Raw genomic sequence first — 16,754 nt, forward strand, 5'->3', positions numbered from 1 at the left:
GAACTTGGCTTTAATTAAGTAGGAGATGGCTTACCAATACCAAAAGGAGGACCACTGACCATTCTTCTGTTTCTAGAAAAATGCCAGACTGACACTGCTTATCATAGATCACAGAACTGGAAGGAACCTCAGGAGGTCTTCAAGTCCATTCCCCTGTCCTCACAGCAGGACCAAGCACCATCTAGATTCTCCCTGTCAGGCATTTGACCTGTTCTTAAAAATCTTCAGTGATAGAAATTCGACAACCTCCCTAGGCAATTTATTCCAGCACTTCAACACCCTGAAAGTTAGGAAGCTTTTTCTAATGTCTAATCTAAACCTCTCTTGCAGCAATTTATCCAATTGCTTCTTGTCCCATCATCAGAGGTTAAGGAGAACAATTTTCCTCCCTCCTCCTTGTAAAAAAATTAGATTCTTGAAAACTTTTGCTCTCTCAGTCTTCTCTTTTCCAGATTAAACAAACCCAATTATTTCAATCTTCACCGATGGGTCATGTTTTTTTAGTCTTTAATCATTTTTATTGCTCTTCTCTGGACTTCTAATCTGTCCACATCTTCCCTGAAATGTGTTGTCCAGAACTGGACAACACACTCTAGTGAAGGCCTAGTCAGCATTGAGTAGAGCAGAAGAATTACTTCTCATGTCTTGCTTACAACATTCCTGCTAATATATCCCAGAACCATGTTTCTGGTTTTTTTTTCATACTGTTGACTGATTTAGTTTTTGGTCTACTCTGACCCATAGAATTCTTTCTGCACTACTACCTCCTAGGTAGTCATTTCCCATTTTTTGTGTGTGCAGCTGGTTGTCTCTTCCTAAGTGGAATATTTTGTATTTGCCCTTATTGAATTTCATCCTGTTTACCTCAGACCATTCCTCCAGTTTGTGCAAATCATTTTGAATGATAATCCTGTCCACCAAGTCACTTGCAACCCCTCCCACCTTCATATCATCTGCAACATTATAACTGTACTCTCTATGACATTATCTAAATACTTTATGAAGCTACTGAACAGAACCAATCCTATAACTTATTCCCCTGGCACTCCACTTGTTATGATATTCCAGCATGACTGAGCCATTGATAACTACTCTCCGGTAATGATTACGCAACCATTTATACATCCACCTCATAGTAGCTCCATCTAGATTGTATTTCCCTAGTTTGTTATCGAGAAGGACATGCAGAACTGTATCAAATGCTTTCCTAAAGTCCAGATATACCACATCTATCACTTTCCCCTTATCCCCAAAGCTTGTTATCCTATCAAAGAAAGCTATCAGGTTGGTTTGACATGATTTATTCTGTACAAATCCATGTTGACTGTTACTTATCACCTTATTATCTTCTAGATGTTTGCAAATGGATTCCTTAATTATTTGCTCCATTATCTTTCCTGGTTCAGAAGTTAAGCAGGTCTGTAATCCCTTGTGTTGTCCTTATTTCCCTTTTTATAGATAGGGACTATGTTTGCCGCTTTCCAGTCCTCTGGATTCTCTGTTGTATTCCATGACTTTTCAAGGATAGTAGCTAATGGCTCAGATATCTCCTCAATCAGCTCCTGCAGTTTTCTAGGCTGCATTTCATCAAGTCCTGGTGACTTGAAGACATCTAACTTGTCTAAGTAATTTATGACCAATCTTCTCTGTTTATCCACAGATCAGCATGGACAGCAGCACTGTAAACTCCCAGCATTGTCCCCTAATGTACTTAATCATTGACCCCAGGGGACCACTAATGAGGTCAAGGGAAAGCTCAGCTTCATGTCCATTACAAGGCTGGCATCAGCTGAGACAGTCAGTTCTGATGAGGTATTTTCTGATGTAACTCAAATGGACTGAAAACCACACAGCGCTTGAGCCTGATCCTGTTAAATTGATTGGAGTTTGGCCATTGACTTTAATGAAAACAGGATCAGAGTTCCAGTTCTTTTCTTGTAAGCAACTAAATAGCTGCCATAGGATAACATATCTTGTTATAGTATTATAGTATTAGCCTGAACTGGAATACAACTGTCAGCCTGGTGTCTACCTGCTTTCACCAATTCAGCAAGTCATCCTGTCCCATTCCAGAGCAATTTGGTTCTGTTTGGAAGGAAAAAAAAACAAACAAAAAACAAATGTACCACTACAGTATGGGGAATAACTGCAAGGTGGTAATACTGAATTAATCTCTCTAGTCTGGCATCCTTGGGACCTGACTGGCACTGAATGAGAGAATTTGCCTAACCACAGGAGGTCAATACTTCCACTGCTTACTTGTCTCTTAGAAGACATTTAAGGTCAATTAGAGGTAAATAACAACACAGAACACTGAGAGCTAGGACTGGTGGCTGTAAACAAACTTTATAGGACCACGGGAAACTTGGCCACACCCATGACAAGTGGACATCCGACTAACTAAAATCATGCCGGATTACTGATGTTGCCAGAAGAGAGAGGTTTAACCTGTACTGCTCGAAGGGATCCGAGGATTATAGTGGACCAGAAACTGCAGCACTAAATAAGGGGATGCAGCTGCAAAAAAGTTAATAGGATTCTGAGGTATGTTAATGACAGTGTTGTTAGTTAGGCCCCACTTGGAGTACTGAGTTCAATTCTGGGCAGCACAATTTAGGAAACATGTGGACAAATTGGAGGATGTCCAGAAAAGAGCAACATAAATGATCAAAGGGTTAGAAAAGCCGACTGATTTGGAAAGATTAAAAAAATTGCCACGTTAAATCTTGAGAAAAAGAAGAGTGGGGGGGACCTATAAACAGCCTTGAAATATTTTAAGGGCTCCTAGGACAGAGACCAATTGTTCTCCAGGTCCAGTGAAGGGAAGACAAGAGGTAATGGATTTAATCAACAAAAAGGGAGATTCAGGTTTGATCATTAAGCTCTGGAATAGGCTTTCCAGGGCAATCATGTCATCTCCATTATTGCCAGGTTTTAAAAACATATGGGACAAACTCCTGTCAGGGATAGTCTAGACTTCGTTGGCCCTACCACATAGCAGGAGGCTCAACTTAATGACTTCCTGCCTTATTCATGCAATTTATGTAAGGGCACCCATAACATATTTTGAAGTAGTGGATGAATGAAAAGATTTGTTTGAAGTGCCACAGTTTTAAGCAGACTGACCTCACAATATTTAATCAACTTGATGTAGTAGATAAAAGATGCAACAAGTGTTAAGTGATGCTTTGTAATCTACTAATTAAAACTTCCCAGAACCAAACAGGAAGATCTCCTATGGAAACTAAAGCAACTTGCTAAAGAAGAAAATGGGAATTTTGCCTTAGTAAGGACTGAAAAACCGCAAAATGACTTTAGGGTTTTGACCCAAGATGGTTAAGCATAAAAGGACAGTCACTTACTTAGTTTGAATGGGATCTTGGCCTTTTAACCAATCACCAACAATTTACAAATGAACCTACGTCTTGACTTCAACAATTAAGCTTAACAGGGGAAGAAGTTAATGGGAGTCTTGCCCCTGACTTCAGTGAATGTGGCATCACGTGCCTTTCTGATACTAGCCTTTGTTTAATCTTTTCCCCATTCATGTCAATTGACAATATTTGTTTTCATTATTATCCAGAGGCAGCTATTAAGCAGAGGGACTCTGGTCCATACCAGTAGAGATATTTTTTAAACATAATTCTTCTTTGTGCTACAGTTCTCTGAGTATAATGAGATCTGCATTACCACTCTATATGTTGGCTCTGGATTTTCAGGACATAATGAAGAACACGTGAGGGTCTGAGGCTTATGCCGTTTATTTTTAGTTATGCCCAACAAAAGGGTATCACCTACAGCTTCAGGAATTAAACAAAATTCCTTGCCTCAGAATAATTAAGCAATAATATGTGACAGCTTGTGAATTAAAGTGTAATAATTCACAGCTACTGGAGTGCATTCTTAGGCAGCATTCCAGGGACTAACTGGCACTTCCAGAGTAACTAACTGTGAATTATTGCCCCATAATTTAACTACTTGAGTGTCTTTTTGCAATTATAAGACTTTCTCTTTATATATAAACACACAAACTAGAATGATCCACTCACACATGTACACGGCAGAACAGCAGCTGAGACCATTACAACATTCCTTCCCTCTGACATACATCATATTTTTCCACCTAGTTACTACTGAACGATGCCAGCGCAGGCTTCTGGCTGCTATGGTTTTGCAGCCCATAAAGCTGACAGGAATTTTCATCTAACTTTAAATGAAAATTGGCACAGCTGTTGCTCTGTTAGCAGTGCCTTGGAAAATGTTGCTGCACATGACTGAGGGAAGTGGGGTTTCAAATATTTATGCACACATCTCTCTTTCTGATGGAAGGCTGCATCTTTAAAATTGTATCTGCACACAGGAAACAAAGGATTCTTGGAAAAATCAGCTGCACAACAACACCACCAAGTACTGCCTCTTGGGGTAGCTGAGCCTATGGGGTGTTCACTCCAATTCAAGCCGAAAAGGCACACTTGAGCTTTGAGTGACTTTTGGCCTGACTGGGGGCATACAGTCAATTGTGCTACCCTGATCATTTCCATAAAGTAAAGATCAGAAAAGGAACATTTAAAAGCCAACCCCATTTCATAGGGTTGCTGAATAAGCATGCTACTGCCCAGACATCCCTCTGATGTCTTGGGGGAAATAAAGCCAAAGATAAGTCCCACTAAATCCTTAGCTTCTTAAAGCATAATATAAAGACATTCCATTTGGGTAACCATTTCCAAACAGCTGGGTGTATTCTCCACTTGGCACACATTTGTACACCTCACTAAGGTTAGATTAGGTTTACATGAACCACAAAGAGGAGTTTCCATTGAACACATATATGTTAATTTCACCTTTGGAATAATAAAGTTAGCCACAGAATCAGAACCCCAAGGAATTGACATTTAGCTAAAAATGAGACACAGATGTGAAATCACCACAAATTTTAGTTTTGTCTAACAGAGAAAAAATATGACAAGATTCTGCCCTGAAACTATCTAGAGACTTGGTCTGAAACTGGATCTATTCAGAAATGGTGGTGTTTCAGAACCAAAAAACTGCATTGCTGTTTTTGTTCATCTCTAAACAATGTTTATTACAGAATCAAATCACTGGAGTTTTTTTGCGCCAGCTGTTTAAAATTGTTAATTGAATCAGAACAGCTTATTAGCATCACCGAAATATTTCAGAATCACAAAGGTGGGAGACAATGTAAACCTGTGTGATGAAAGACCAACCATTTATGCTAATATCTTCTCTTTTCCTGAAAGGTGAAAGCAGAGAAAACAACTATGTTTGCACACATAAGTTGGATCTCATTCGATATACACTGGATATTACGTATTCAGTTCACAAAGATATAGGATGAGCTACTTGCCATCGACACAGGAAGGTCTGTTTCGTGTTGTCCCAGCCACTTTTCCAGGAAGGCAGGAGCATTTTACAGTTTGTGATCTTTCCTCAATTCGATTCTTATTACAGCATCTGTGTGCTGCTATAACTTCACATGTTCCTCCTTCTGGCAATAAAGAGAAAATATTGCACTCTGATTAGGAAGAGCTTCAACAGCCAGTCAAAGCATCCAAACATGCTACTATCACCCTTTGTCAAGAAAGGTGCTGTACAACAGCAGGAGTAAGATAGTATTTGTCCTACATTATGTCCAATGTTGGCAAAGACAGGTATAAGTATACTTGAGAGCCAATAAGAAATGCAAAATACACAATCCTCAAGAGCAGATATGGCCCCAGAGCCCACTTGTCCTGCATTGTGAATAGCTCCATTGCTAGGAATGGAACATTTTGGTGTGAATTTATCACAATATAGACCTGAAGGACAATGGACAGTTCGTTTAGAATGAAAGTGTCAGAGAATTCACATGGAAAATGGACCCACTTCCAAACCCTCAGATTCACCCCAAGCTCATATGCATATTTTGCATGAGAAAATCACAGGATGGTCCAATTTTACTTTCATTCACTCCTAGAAAATAGCCTGATCTGATATTCAGATGCATGCAAAATTCCCATCTAGTTTAATGCCCTCAGGCCCCGATTTTCCATTCCTTCATTTTGTGCTTTCTTCAGAATATTTAAAAAAGCTTGGCTAGACAGACAGACAGAGAGACAACTGGAGAGGTAGGCTTTGTCTACACTTGGGGCTATGGGCATCATTCACACTTTGCACAGACAGACAGACAGACATTCTCCTGCTAACTCTTATCCAATGCCATATTAAAAGTAGTAGTAGTATAGCTGACAGCACAGCTAGCAAGTACAACCCCTTTAGAACCTTTGGGACATGTACTAAGGGCAGCTGCTCACCACAGCCCATGCTCGCTTAATAAGCTCAAGTGTCAGTAAAGCTATGTGAGCTGGGAGTCACATTCCTAGCTCTATCTGTAAACATAGCCGTAGATAAACAGCATCAGGCTTTGCTTGCGGCATATGCTGTGTATGTAGATAAAATGACAAGAGCATTATCCCCATTCACTTTAGCAACATGGCATGGGAAGATCAGGCAGCACAGTAGGTTAGCATCCTGCTCATTAATCTCTGCAGACCCAAGTTCAAAATGCATTTCACTCACAATTACTGTGGTGTTTATAGTCCCAGTCTGTTCTTTACCAGATATTTGTCCACATCGTGAACTTGCTGTTGAATCTGACACTGTCAGTATAATCTTAACACAAAAATATCCACACTACTTAAAAGAGCTAGACATGTCAGAAGGCACTCTAGGTAGACCATGAAAGCAATATTTTTATTTTAATCCCCCTCTGAGATGCTATGGCACACAGTATCAGTTGCAGTGAACCACTGAATGGAAAAGGCGCACTGTTAGATACAAACATCCAAAAGGTTAGAAGACTGTAACCTTGCAATCAGCCATGAGATCCAGCAGGGAGGAGTTGTCCCACAGCACTACACCAGACAACAAATTAGGATGCACAGTTCATACCCTATTTCCCCTGGATCTGGGAGAGGAGTAAGTTGGTACATTCTTTTGTGTGGCTACTCCCTACCTGTGCACCCAGCCACTTACTCTGCATAGCATTCAGGTGGCACTGGGATGGATGTGAGCAAGGGCTCACATCATCCCCCACCTCCACACTCTGTCTGCTAACTTAGTAGCTGTAAGATGTGGGTAAGTAGCCCCTGCTTTCCTCCCTTTCCCAATCTCAGCAGGTCCAACCAGGGCACAAAGGGGAAGGAAGGATTTTATTTCCCCTCTACTCTCCTGCACATCTGAGTAGGTGCTGTGAAAATCCAGCCCAAAATAAATGAGGCCCATTCTCGTAATTGCAGGAGTATGCAGTACCGGGAGTATGCTGCAGGACAGCAAATCCCGGAATGACAGAATGATCTTGTGCCAACCTTTCCTTGCAGACAGAGGCAACACTACTTGGTTTGAAGAGGATCCAAGTACTTCCAGTAACTCAGAACAGTGTCATGGAACAAGGCAATCCAAAGCACACAGTGGTAGAAAGGAGACCTCCCCCTGTGTGGACATGTTTTACAACTTTAAATATTCAAACCTTCAGCTTTCAAGAATGAGTCAATCAAAGCTGGTTAATATCCATTAACGTAAATGACCCTCGGTCACGTCCTGGTGGGGTTTCATATTGATGAGCTTGCCAGCTCGAGCCCAGACAGGCACTGTAGTTAATATTTAATTACTCTTGACAAGAAGAGCTGGTTCCTGCATTTCCTGTAGTATGTATGCACGTACCTGGCTCCCTGACACAGCGCTTTCTGAGCCAAGCTGCACAACAGCAGATGGGTCACACAATTCAGACAGCTTGAAGGTGCTACCTGACAACACAAGCCATGTGGAGGTTCACAGAGGAGTAGGGGTGTTGTAGATGCTCAGCACTACTCAGGATTTGGCCCTCCATGTTTACATTGTAATAGGAATTTGGAACAAAATTTTCTGTGGCAGCAAATGCTTTCTCTAAGTGCTCTGCCATGATCGAGATGTGCAGATTTCCTTTGACCTGTTATGCTTTAAGATCAGGCCATATATAGTTCATATCAATGTGTACCTGTGGTTTTGAATGCAGTACTGTATGTTTTCTGGTTTTATTATAAGTTTGGCTTCTGACATGAAAAAGTGTACATAAGGATATTCCATACATAGCTGCATATACAGTACAGTAAATACTAGTGAGTAAGATAAATGTTCTATTTTCCTCTTAATTTCAAGCTAAGTGCTAATAACCACATGGGATCAGTTAACAAAAGCTAGTCTTGCTCACTTGATTAACTGTGCAGAATAATGTGTCATGGCTGATGAGCTGCGTAACACCTCTATAATGATAATGCGGAAACCCTCAAGTTGCTGCAGAAGAGCTCGAAAGGTCAAAGCTGTTTAAGAATGGTAAAATGTAATGAAACTAAGAAATTTGAAAAAAAACAAACTTTTTTTTTAAACCAATATGTGGTTAAACATCTTATTAACTGGGAGTTTTCTAATCTGCACAGACTATGATTTTCATACATAAATGTACCTTTCCAACTCTTTCAAAGAAGTAGATCAAAATTACGTGTGAAAAGCTGTATTTTTTGAGTGGGGACAGATGAGATACAGTCTCATCATGTGGCGACAACAATTTCAATGACACTAGTATCTCTGGAGAATGGCAAATAGAAACTACTAAAGTCAGACACTTGAAACACAGCAGGTCCAAATAAAACAGTTTTAACAGACCTGGCTAGGAGCTGGCAGGACCAGCAATGTTAATTCTCAATAAGTCTGGAAACATTGGAGAAGACCCAGAAGAATGGAAGAACGCCAATGTTGTACCAGTTTTTCAAAAGGGTAAATGAAATGACCCCAGCCATCTTGGGACTGAGCTCAGGAAAGGCAACAGAGTGGCTGATAGGGGACTCAATTAATGAAAAATTAAAAGGTGCATAATGGAAATCAAAATTCATTTATGAAAAACAGATCCTGTCAGACTAACTTGATATCATGTTTTGATGAGATGACAAGTTTGGTTGATGGAGGCAATAGAGTTGACATACTATATTTATACTTTTGTAAGGCATTTGACTTTGTAGAGCACAATATTTTGATTAGAATCTAAAATAATATCAAATTACCATGATGCATACTACACAGAATAAAAAAGGATAGCAGACAGGTCTCAGCGTGACTGTAAACAGGAAATCTGCTCAGAGTATTATATATCTGTTTTCCTTGAGGCCCACCAGGGATAGACTTTTGTCCCTCTTTTATCTAGCACGTATGACAACTTTGAAGAGCAGCGACATGTACGCCTCATTGATGCTCATGAGAGGAAGAAAGCAACAGTAGCAGCTGCACCAGCAGAACCAGGGCAATTCCCTTGCCCCCACTATAAATGCTCATGCAGTTCAAATCTTGGACTCCTCAGCCTCATGGGAGTCCACAACTGATGAGCCTGAGCAAGCTCAAGACGTCATCGTCGGACAAGATAGACTACCTACAAAAAAAAATCTAACGTGTGTCAATTACTTGGAAGAAAACATAAATCAGCACAAATGAAGTTTGTAGATGACATAAAAATTGGGGGAGTGGTAAATAAAGAAGACAGGTCATCAATACAGAACAATCTGTACCTCTTGCTCAACTGGGAACAAGCAAACAATATATTTTTTAATATGGCTAAATATAAATGCATACATCTAGGAGTAAAGACCATAGGACATACTTACAGGATGAGGGACTTGCTCCTTGGAAGCAGTGACTCTGAAAGAGATTTGGGGGTCCTGAACATGAGCTCCCAGTCTGATGCAGTGGCCCCAAAAGCTCATGTGATCCTGGGATGTACAACAAGGGAATTTCACAAAGGAACACAGAGGTTATTTTCCCCTTTATCTTGGCATTGTTGCAACTGCTGCTGGGAAAATTGTGCCCAGTTTTGGTGCCGAAAATTCAGAAGGATGTTCATAAATTGGAGAGGGTTCAGAGAAGAGCCACAAAAATGATTAAAGGGCTGGAAAACCTTCCTTATAGCAACAGACTGAAGGAGCTTAAACTATGTAGTTTAATAAAAAGCAGAATAAAGGGGGAGTTGATTGCAGTCTATACATATCTATGTGTGGAATTGATATTTAATAATCAGTTCTTCAGGTGACTGCTGCTCTTGTTGGCCATGGATTGCCGTTAGTGGGCAATGGGAGTGGTGGCAAGTGGCACAGATTGGAACACTGCTTTCCGCTGTTCCTGCTGGCTGCGAATAGTGATCCCCGGCCAACAAGAGCTGCAATCACTCAATACCTGCAGAAGTACAGGTATAAACAGAGGTGGGGACCAGCCAGGGACTAATCTTGGTGGATTGGATCTGGCCCATAGGCCATGTTTGCCCACCTGTTGATTAGATGATCCTCATGGTCCTTCTGGCCATAGAATCTTTGAAAATAAGGGGTAGGTATGTTTCCAGCCCTTTCTTGAAATACAATTTCCAGGCAACATTTTGTGCATGGGACTAGACTTTTCTGCATACACACAGTTAAATATCCAGCCCTGCATGTCAGTATTCAGTGCACTGGGATTTAAAGGGGCAAATTCCAACCTTGTATATGCACTACTATCTACCTTTCAAAAGTTCACATGCCGAGTGGAAAAGCATGCACGTGTCCATGCCACTTTGTGCCCGTGCATGGGGATGTGAAGAAAAGGCCTCACTGAAAACGTACCCCTAAGGTTTCAGCGTAAGCCCAAGGTTCTTACTCAGGCTCAAGCTTAAGTACTCTTCTGCCTACACAGAAACTGTTAATCCAGGGCTTGCATCCGAGGTCTCAGGATCCCCTGGGGTGCAGAGTCCAAGCCTGAAGAAGTCAGGATTTCAGTTTAAGGCACTTTGGCTTTGAAGCACAGGTGCGGCCCCACTGCGCTCATGCTCTGTGGCTATGTCTACACCGCAATTTAAAACCATTCGCTGGCCTGGCTCAGCTGTAATATTGCAGTGTAGATGTTCAGGCTCAGGCTAGGACCCTTTTCCTCCTCACAACCCCACAAGGTCCCTGAGCATCTATACTGCAGTTTTACCGTTCCATAGCCTGAATCACCTGACATAGGCAACTGTTGAATTGTAGAGTCCACAAAATCTATCCCTTTTTGTCCTCTGGACAATCAAGTTTGGTGGAAAGTCAAGTTTTCCCAGACAGCACCACAAACAAAGGGCTAGAGCAGCCACATTTCAGGAGGGCACTCAGAAGTCAGGAATACGGTTGGTTGGACTTTGGCTCAGGTACTTCAGTGTGGGTCCTAGATGCGCAAGGTTAGGGCCAGGTTAGAAAATTCTTAATCATTGTAGCTGCTCAAGTCTTGGATTCTCTAATGCAGGATCCGCTGCCCCTAGGCTCACATGGCAGACATACCCTGAGACTAGATTACTTGCCTAAAGATATATTGCAGCATAGAAGAGAATGAACTAAAAGTTCTGATTCAGCTATGTAATGGGAGGACACAAAAGCCTGTGTCCAAAAATACTGAACTTTAGCGTGTTTGGAATTCAGAGCTAGAGTGAAATATTGCAGTTCAAGACCTTTCCTCTACTGAACACATTTATTCATCTATTAATCGTATATTAGTTTCTTGACACTTTTTCTCAACATTCTAGCAAAATTCTTTTGTGGGTTCTCACCCTCCCACTTACTAATGCTTGGGCTACTTTCCATTTCATAGATGACCATGTAAATGTACCTGGGAGAATGACAGCTTGTCTTCTGGCTCAAATTTTAGAAAGTGAATGCTGTCTGTGGTTTCATATTGTGAAATAGCAATGAATATGGCTAAACCCGCTGTCCAGTCTCAGGTTCCCGAAAATTGCTTGGAAACCTGAAACTGCCCATAAAATACCAAATGATACTACTGCTACTAATATCTCATTACAGTAAGTAAGTTTCATCTTTAGGTATTCCCACCTTCTAATCACTGTTGGAAGTGGGCCACATCCACCCTGATTAAATTATCCTCAGTGACACTGTTGTAACACTCCTACGTCTGTGTGTATAAATATTTCCTTGTCAGCTGATTTTTTCACTTCCTGCCTCTGACAAAGTGAGATGCAGCTGTGAAAGCTTATGCCCTAAATAAATTTGTTAGTTTTTAGGATGCAACAGGTGCCTTGGTGTTTGTACAAGGATTGTGATGTTTTCCCTGTGTCTCTAATAGAGGCAGAAATCTAGTACCACAGATAAAGAAATTTTCCTGGAACAACCCTCCCCCCCTCAGAGATTGGTACCCTATTCCTATTTGCTCATTTGTGTATTTACCCAAGCTTTGCTCATTGAAAATTAGAGATAACTGCCCTGAAACTAGTTATTGCTGGAAGCAACACAGGTAGTAACTTTCCATCCTGCTAAGATGACAGTCGTTCACAAAAACCTCTTCAGAGTATTTTCTGAGGCTGCAGCAACCTTCAACATTTTTGGATTTTTAAAATCTTGAAGTATAGTGCTTGTTCTGTACAGTATGTTAGGCTGCTTTGTGCTTTTCTGCTGCCACTTGCTATTGTGGAAGTAAAATAAGGTGTCTAATGTTGCTGAGAGAGACTTTTGGTATGAAGTATTGCATAGTAGTACTTGCAAGACTCTTCCACTCCTTCATTTTGGAGCTTAGCTATTGATGACCATTTGTCAGCATCCCCCGTCCTGGGTGTTCTTTTCCAGTTCTTACCAGGTGTATCCCGTCTTTTTAGTGTCTGCCTTCAGGTTTCTACGCCAGGCGTTTCTTGGGTTCCCTCTTTTTGCTTTTCCTTGTGGGTTCCAACTTAAGGCTTGCATTGTGATGCTGCTGGTTGGCTTTCTAAGGGTATGCCCAGTCCATCAAAGAGAAGTACTGCATACTTCTATACAAGTATATAATATTGTATACTATATAGACATTTGAACATTTTGTGTTATCCATCTTCAAGCCTAGAATCTGGAAATTCCCCTCTCTTGCAGGGAATTTACTGGCCAGGCATGAATTCTATTGAATAACACTGAGCTTCTTGTTGAAAAGTCATCTCCTTTCCTGCTGCACAGGTGCAGTTTTAAGGCTCCAGGACTATATGCCACTGTCTTTACTTGGCTGAAGTTAATTGCCAATTGACTTCCATGGAGCTGTGACAGTTTGTACTAGCTCAGCCCCCATGGTCCTGCTTTATTTTTATAGCTAGATATAGTTTGTCTTTTAAAAGACAGACTACAAGGCCAGTTATACAAGTATACCAGTGTTGACATGGACCAAAATACAGATTGTGTGTGTGTACGCTCAAGTTTGCTTTTAACAAAAGCATGGATTACTGACTCATGACTCCTTAGAAACCATTATTCTCTGGGTCAAACACATATTTGTACAAAAACTGTGCAAAAATGTGGTTTATTGACTTGATAAAATTTTGATGCAGTTACAGCCTAAGCCACTGTTGCAAAAGGTGGGAAAGGCATTTTTGTTAAAGGGTCTGCTGAGTGAATGACCCTGCTGGCTTTGTCTACACATTTACTACTGGATGGAGCTGACATGGAAGCCAAGACAGACTTTCCAATGACTTTAGAAGGAGCTGGGTTAGGCACTAAATCCTGTGGCTAGGGATCTTTCACAAATTTTAGCTGGAAGTTATTGTCCATGTAGGCTGCTATTTTAATTTACTTATGTACGACTGGTTTCAACTAGAAAATTAGGTCAGCTTAAGTATGCCCTTATAGATGTGAAAAACTCACATCCCTGAATGAGGTAGTTAAGCAAAACTAAAGGCAGAACTACCCAACAGGGTTAAGTCAACCTAAGTTATGCAATTCTAGCTATGCAAAGAACATAGCTGGAGTCAATATAGCTTAGGTCAACTTATGGAGTATTTATGCCACACTGGATTGAGACAAGAAACTCTTCCATCAGCTTACTTTATGCTTCTCATTCCAGTGGAGCGCTGGAGAGGACAGAAGAAGAATCCGTTGTCAGTTTAGCAGATCTTCACTAGATCCACTAAAACTGAACCCTGATGGACTGATCACAGCATTGATCTCCCAATAGCAGAGACAAGCCCTAAGTTTCTGTAAAGAGAGCTCTAGGTTGATGGAAGTGGTCCGTGAACGTAGCTACTCACTCTCAGGGAGGTGAATTACCTCTGCTAATGGTAGAACTCCTCCTGTAAGAGTAGGTAGTGTGGTTCTGGTGGTTCTCAACTCACTCTGGGCCCACATATGCAGCTGTCAGTGTGTTATGTGGGCCATGTCAACATAACAAATATATTACCTGAAAGGTCCAAGAATGTTACATGGGTCTCACATGTTTGCTGACTGGGACATAAGTTAAGAACCACTGGTCTAGATGGAAAAGCTGTAGCACCTCAAGAGCTAACAAGTCCTAAGAAAAATAACAAAAAAGGTTTTTCTTTCTGCCACAGAAATAACTAAAGGGGCAAATCCATAGCAGGATGGGAAACCTGGCAAAATGTAAATATTCTCATCCCTCTATGAAATGCCCTAAAATGTCTCAGTTGACCTGCAAAGACTCTTTTTCATACCGACTGCTGGGACAAATATCCCTTTTTCACCAAAGACCATTTCAAGCAGTGCAGAGCCACATATCAGAGCAGTGGCATCATAAGGAAATAAAGAACGATGGCCAGACGAGGTAGCAAGAACTGGTAACTAATAAAGGACACAAAATGGATTTTGCATGCCATGAACAGTTTAGTGATTTAAAAAAAAAATCACCACAAATTGGGATGAAAAGCTAAAAAAATGTGCAATTTTCTGTAAAATCAAATTCACTGGAAAAAATTATTTCTGGTCAAACTAAATGTTTCCTTTTGAGAAACATGAAACATTTTGTTTCCATTTTGACTCTCCATATTTTTTTTAGAAAAATATGAAAATGAAGTACATTTCAAAACAAAAAGTAAAAGTCTGAACTCTTTGTTCCAAAAAAAGGTCCAAACATGATGGCTTTTACATTTTAAAGACTAACTTCTCCCTCTTGCCTTTTGTTTTCCAGTACGAACTTTCATTAATATCATTATGACTTGGTGACAATTTTCAGTTTTATTGAAAAGACATTTTCAAACACAAAACTGTATAAAAGGGTATTTTCTGCCCAGCTTTACAGTCAATCCCTTATTGATGACAAATTCGGAAGTGACTCAGAATTTTGAGTGGAAATAATTTTTTCGAAAAAGTAAGATAGATGGAATACACCCAAGAGGTAAATTCTAAGTTGTCAAGACACCTGCCATCTATTACATCAGGGTGCTTTTCATTTTCACTAGCTTTCAAAATCTGCACCGCATGGATTTAAAATGTAAAAGAGTAAAAATTATAAAGCCTATGCCCATGATTCTGGCAGCAGAACAGGAACAATTTAATTCCTGCAAATGGTTTAATTTTAATTGGAGAACACTAAACTCACAAAAAAGTATTCAATTATCTCTGTATTACAGAGCTACCTTGTGTTTACATACTACAGGGTGAAATATTTTACCCTAAGTATGAACCTACTGTGTGCAGCTGTGATTTAAAATATCTAATCAGCTATAGGGCCTGAGTGCATGCCTGGAAGAAGCCAAAAACCATCTTTTAGTCATCTCTGTTTTTTATATCTTTAGCTGAGAGGTAATAATGAAAGCATATTTTGCACTTCAAAATTATAACTTGCCTTTGTAGCCGAGCAGACCCAGAACTTATCAATAAGCAACCATAAAAAAGGCAAACAGCAGTCTTGATTTGTGTTATACATTGTGGAAGTCATTAGCTACGAGTCAGGTAGCAAAACTTATATGTTCTCTCTTTGACAGTGATGACAATTTAATAGTATTTGACTCCACTGAGTTACATACAGCATCCTGCGGCAAGGAAAGAGGTTGTTTATCAAAATGATAAACATGTTTTCATTTCCTCCTTGGCTGCATGTATATGGTCAGAAGTCTAAGGCCATCAAGAATTCAGTTATGCTGGCCACCAGGCAGACATTAAACTATTCAGGACCATCTGTGCTTGAAATGAGTTCCACTTAATGGACCTTCCTAGGGCAGGTCAGTCATAATGAATGCATGTGTGCCCAAATGCATGAGTAAAACAGCATTTAGCTGAGTCTTCTTGAGTTGTTGTGCAGAGGCACAAATTGTTGCCAGATAAGAGATGCTTTTCCTTTCGGCGTCATATATCCAATGATTAGAGAATTGAGGCACTTTGTTAGATTAGCCTTTATCCCATCACCTAGACTTCAGGCACTCTAGTCCCCTCAAATGTTGTTTTAGGAAGCTGTGCGTGTTATACACAAAACATGCAACAGGGCTGCAGGCTTAATAGGTTGAATTCAGCCAAGTGGTACACTCATGCAATCCAGGTGGGAGGTGTAAACAGAGGTAAGAACATGACTCAAATTCTGTAGCCAAAACATTTCCATCTGTTTTACCGGAATTGTTACTGGTGTTAAAGAATTCAATGTATTTATGCAGCCACAGACATTACCTTATCTATGTTCCTGGGTTGTCAACTACCTAATTAATAAGAGAAGATGTTATTTTGAATTTTACTGAAGTACATGTACATGTTACTAAAGGCTCATAAAATATCACTGAGATCTTCATACAGAATAGGAAGTGCTTTAAGTAAACATTTAACAGGCTGACAGTAACATGCAAAAAGACATTCAAAGTGAGATTACAGGAATAAATATGGAATAATGAAATTTTACATGTCTGCTTATCCCATGTTTTTTATGGATCTAGATTTAGAAGTTGCAATTTGAATAGTTTTGTGGTTCAAGTCAACTTTGGAAGCTTTCCAGCTATA

General features: G+C 40.3%; 1 protein-coding gene across 2 annotated transcripts in view; it reads right to left on the reverse strand.

Moving 5' to 3' along the window:
- Positions 1-16,754, reverse strand: part of TAFA1 (TAFA chemokine like family member 1) — a 388,784-nt gene that overhangs the window by 68,192 nt on the left and 303,838 nt on the right. The window contains exon 2 of one of the 2 annotated variants that reach the window (XM_075005558.1): positions 5,366-5,503. In XM_075005558.1, the coding sequence (XP_074861659.1) occupies positions 5,366-5,503 (138 nt within the window). Of the gene's footprint in view, positions 1-5,365; positions 5,507-16,754 lie in introns of both variants that reach the window. The other variant, XM_075005557.1, reaches the window with a different exon arrangement.

Source organism: Carettochelys insculpta, chromosome 11 (genome assembly GCF_033958435.1).
Source record: "Carettochelys insculpta isolate YL-2023 chromosome 11, ASM3395843v1, whole genome shotgun sequence".
Classification (NCBI taxonomy): Eukaryota; Metazoa; Chordata; order Testudines; family Carettochelyidae; genus Carettochelys; species Carettochelys insculpta.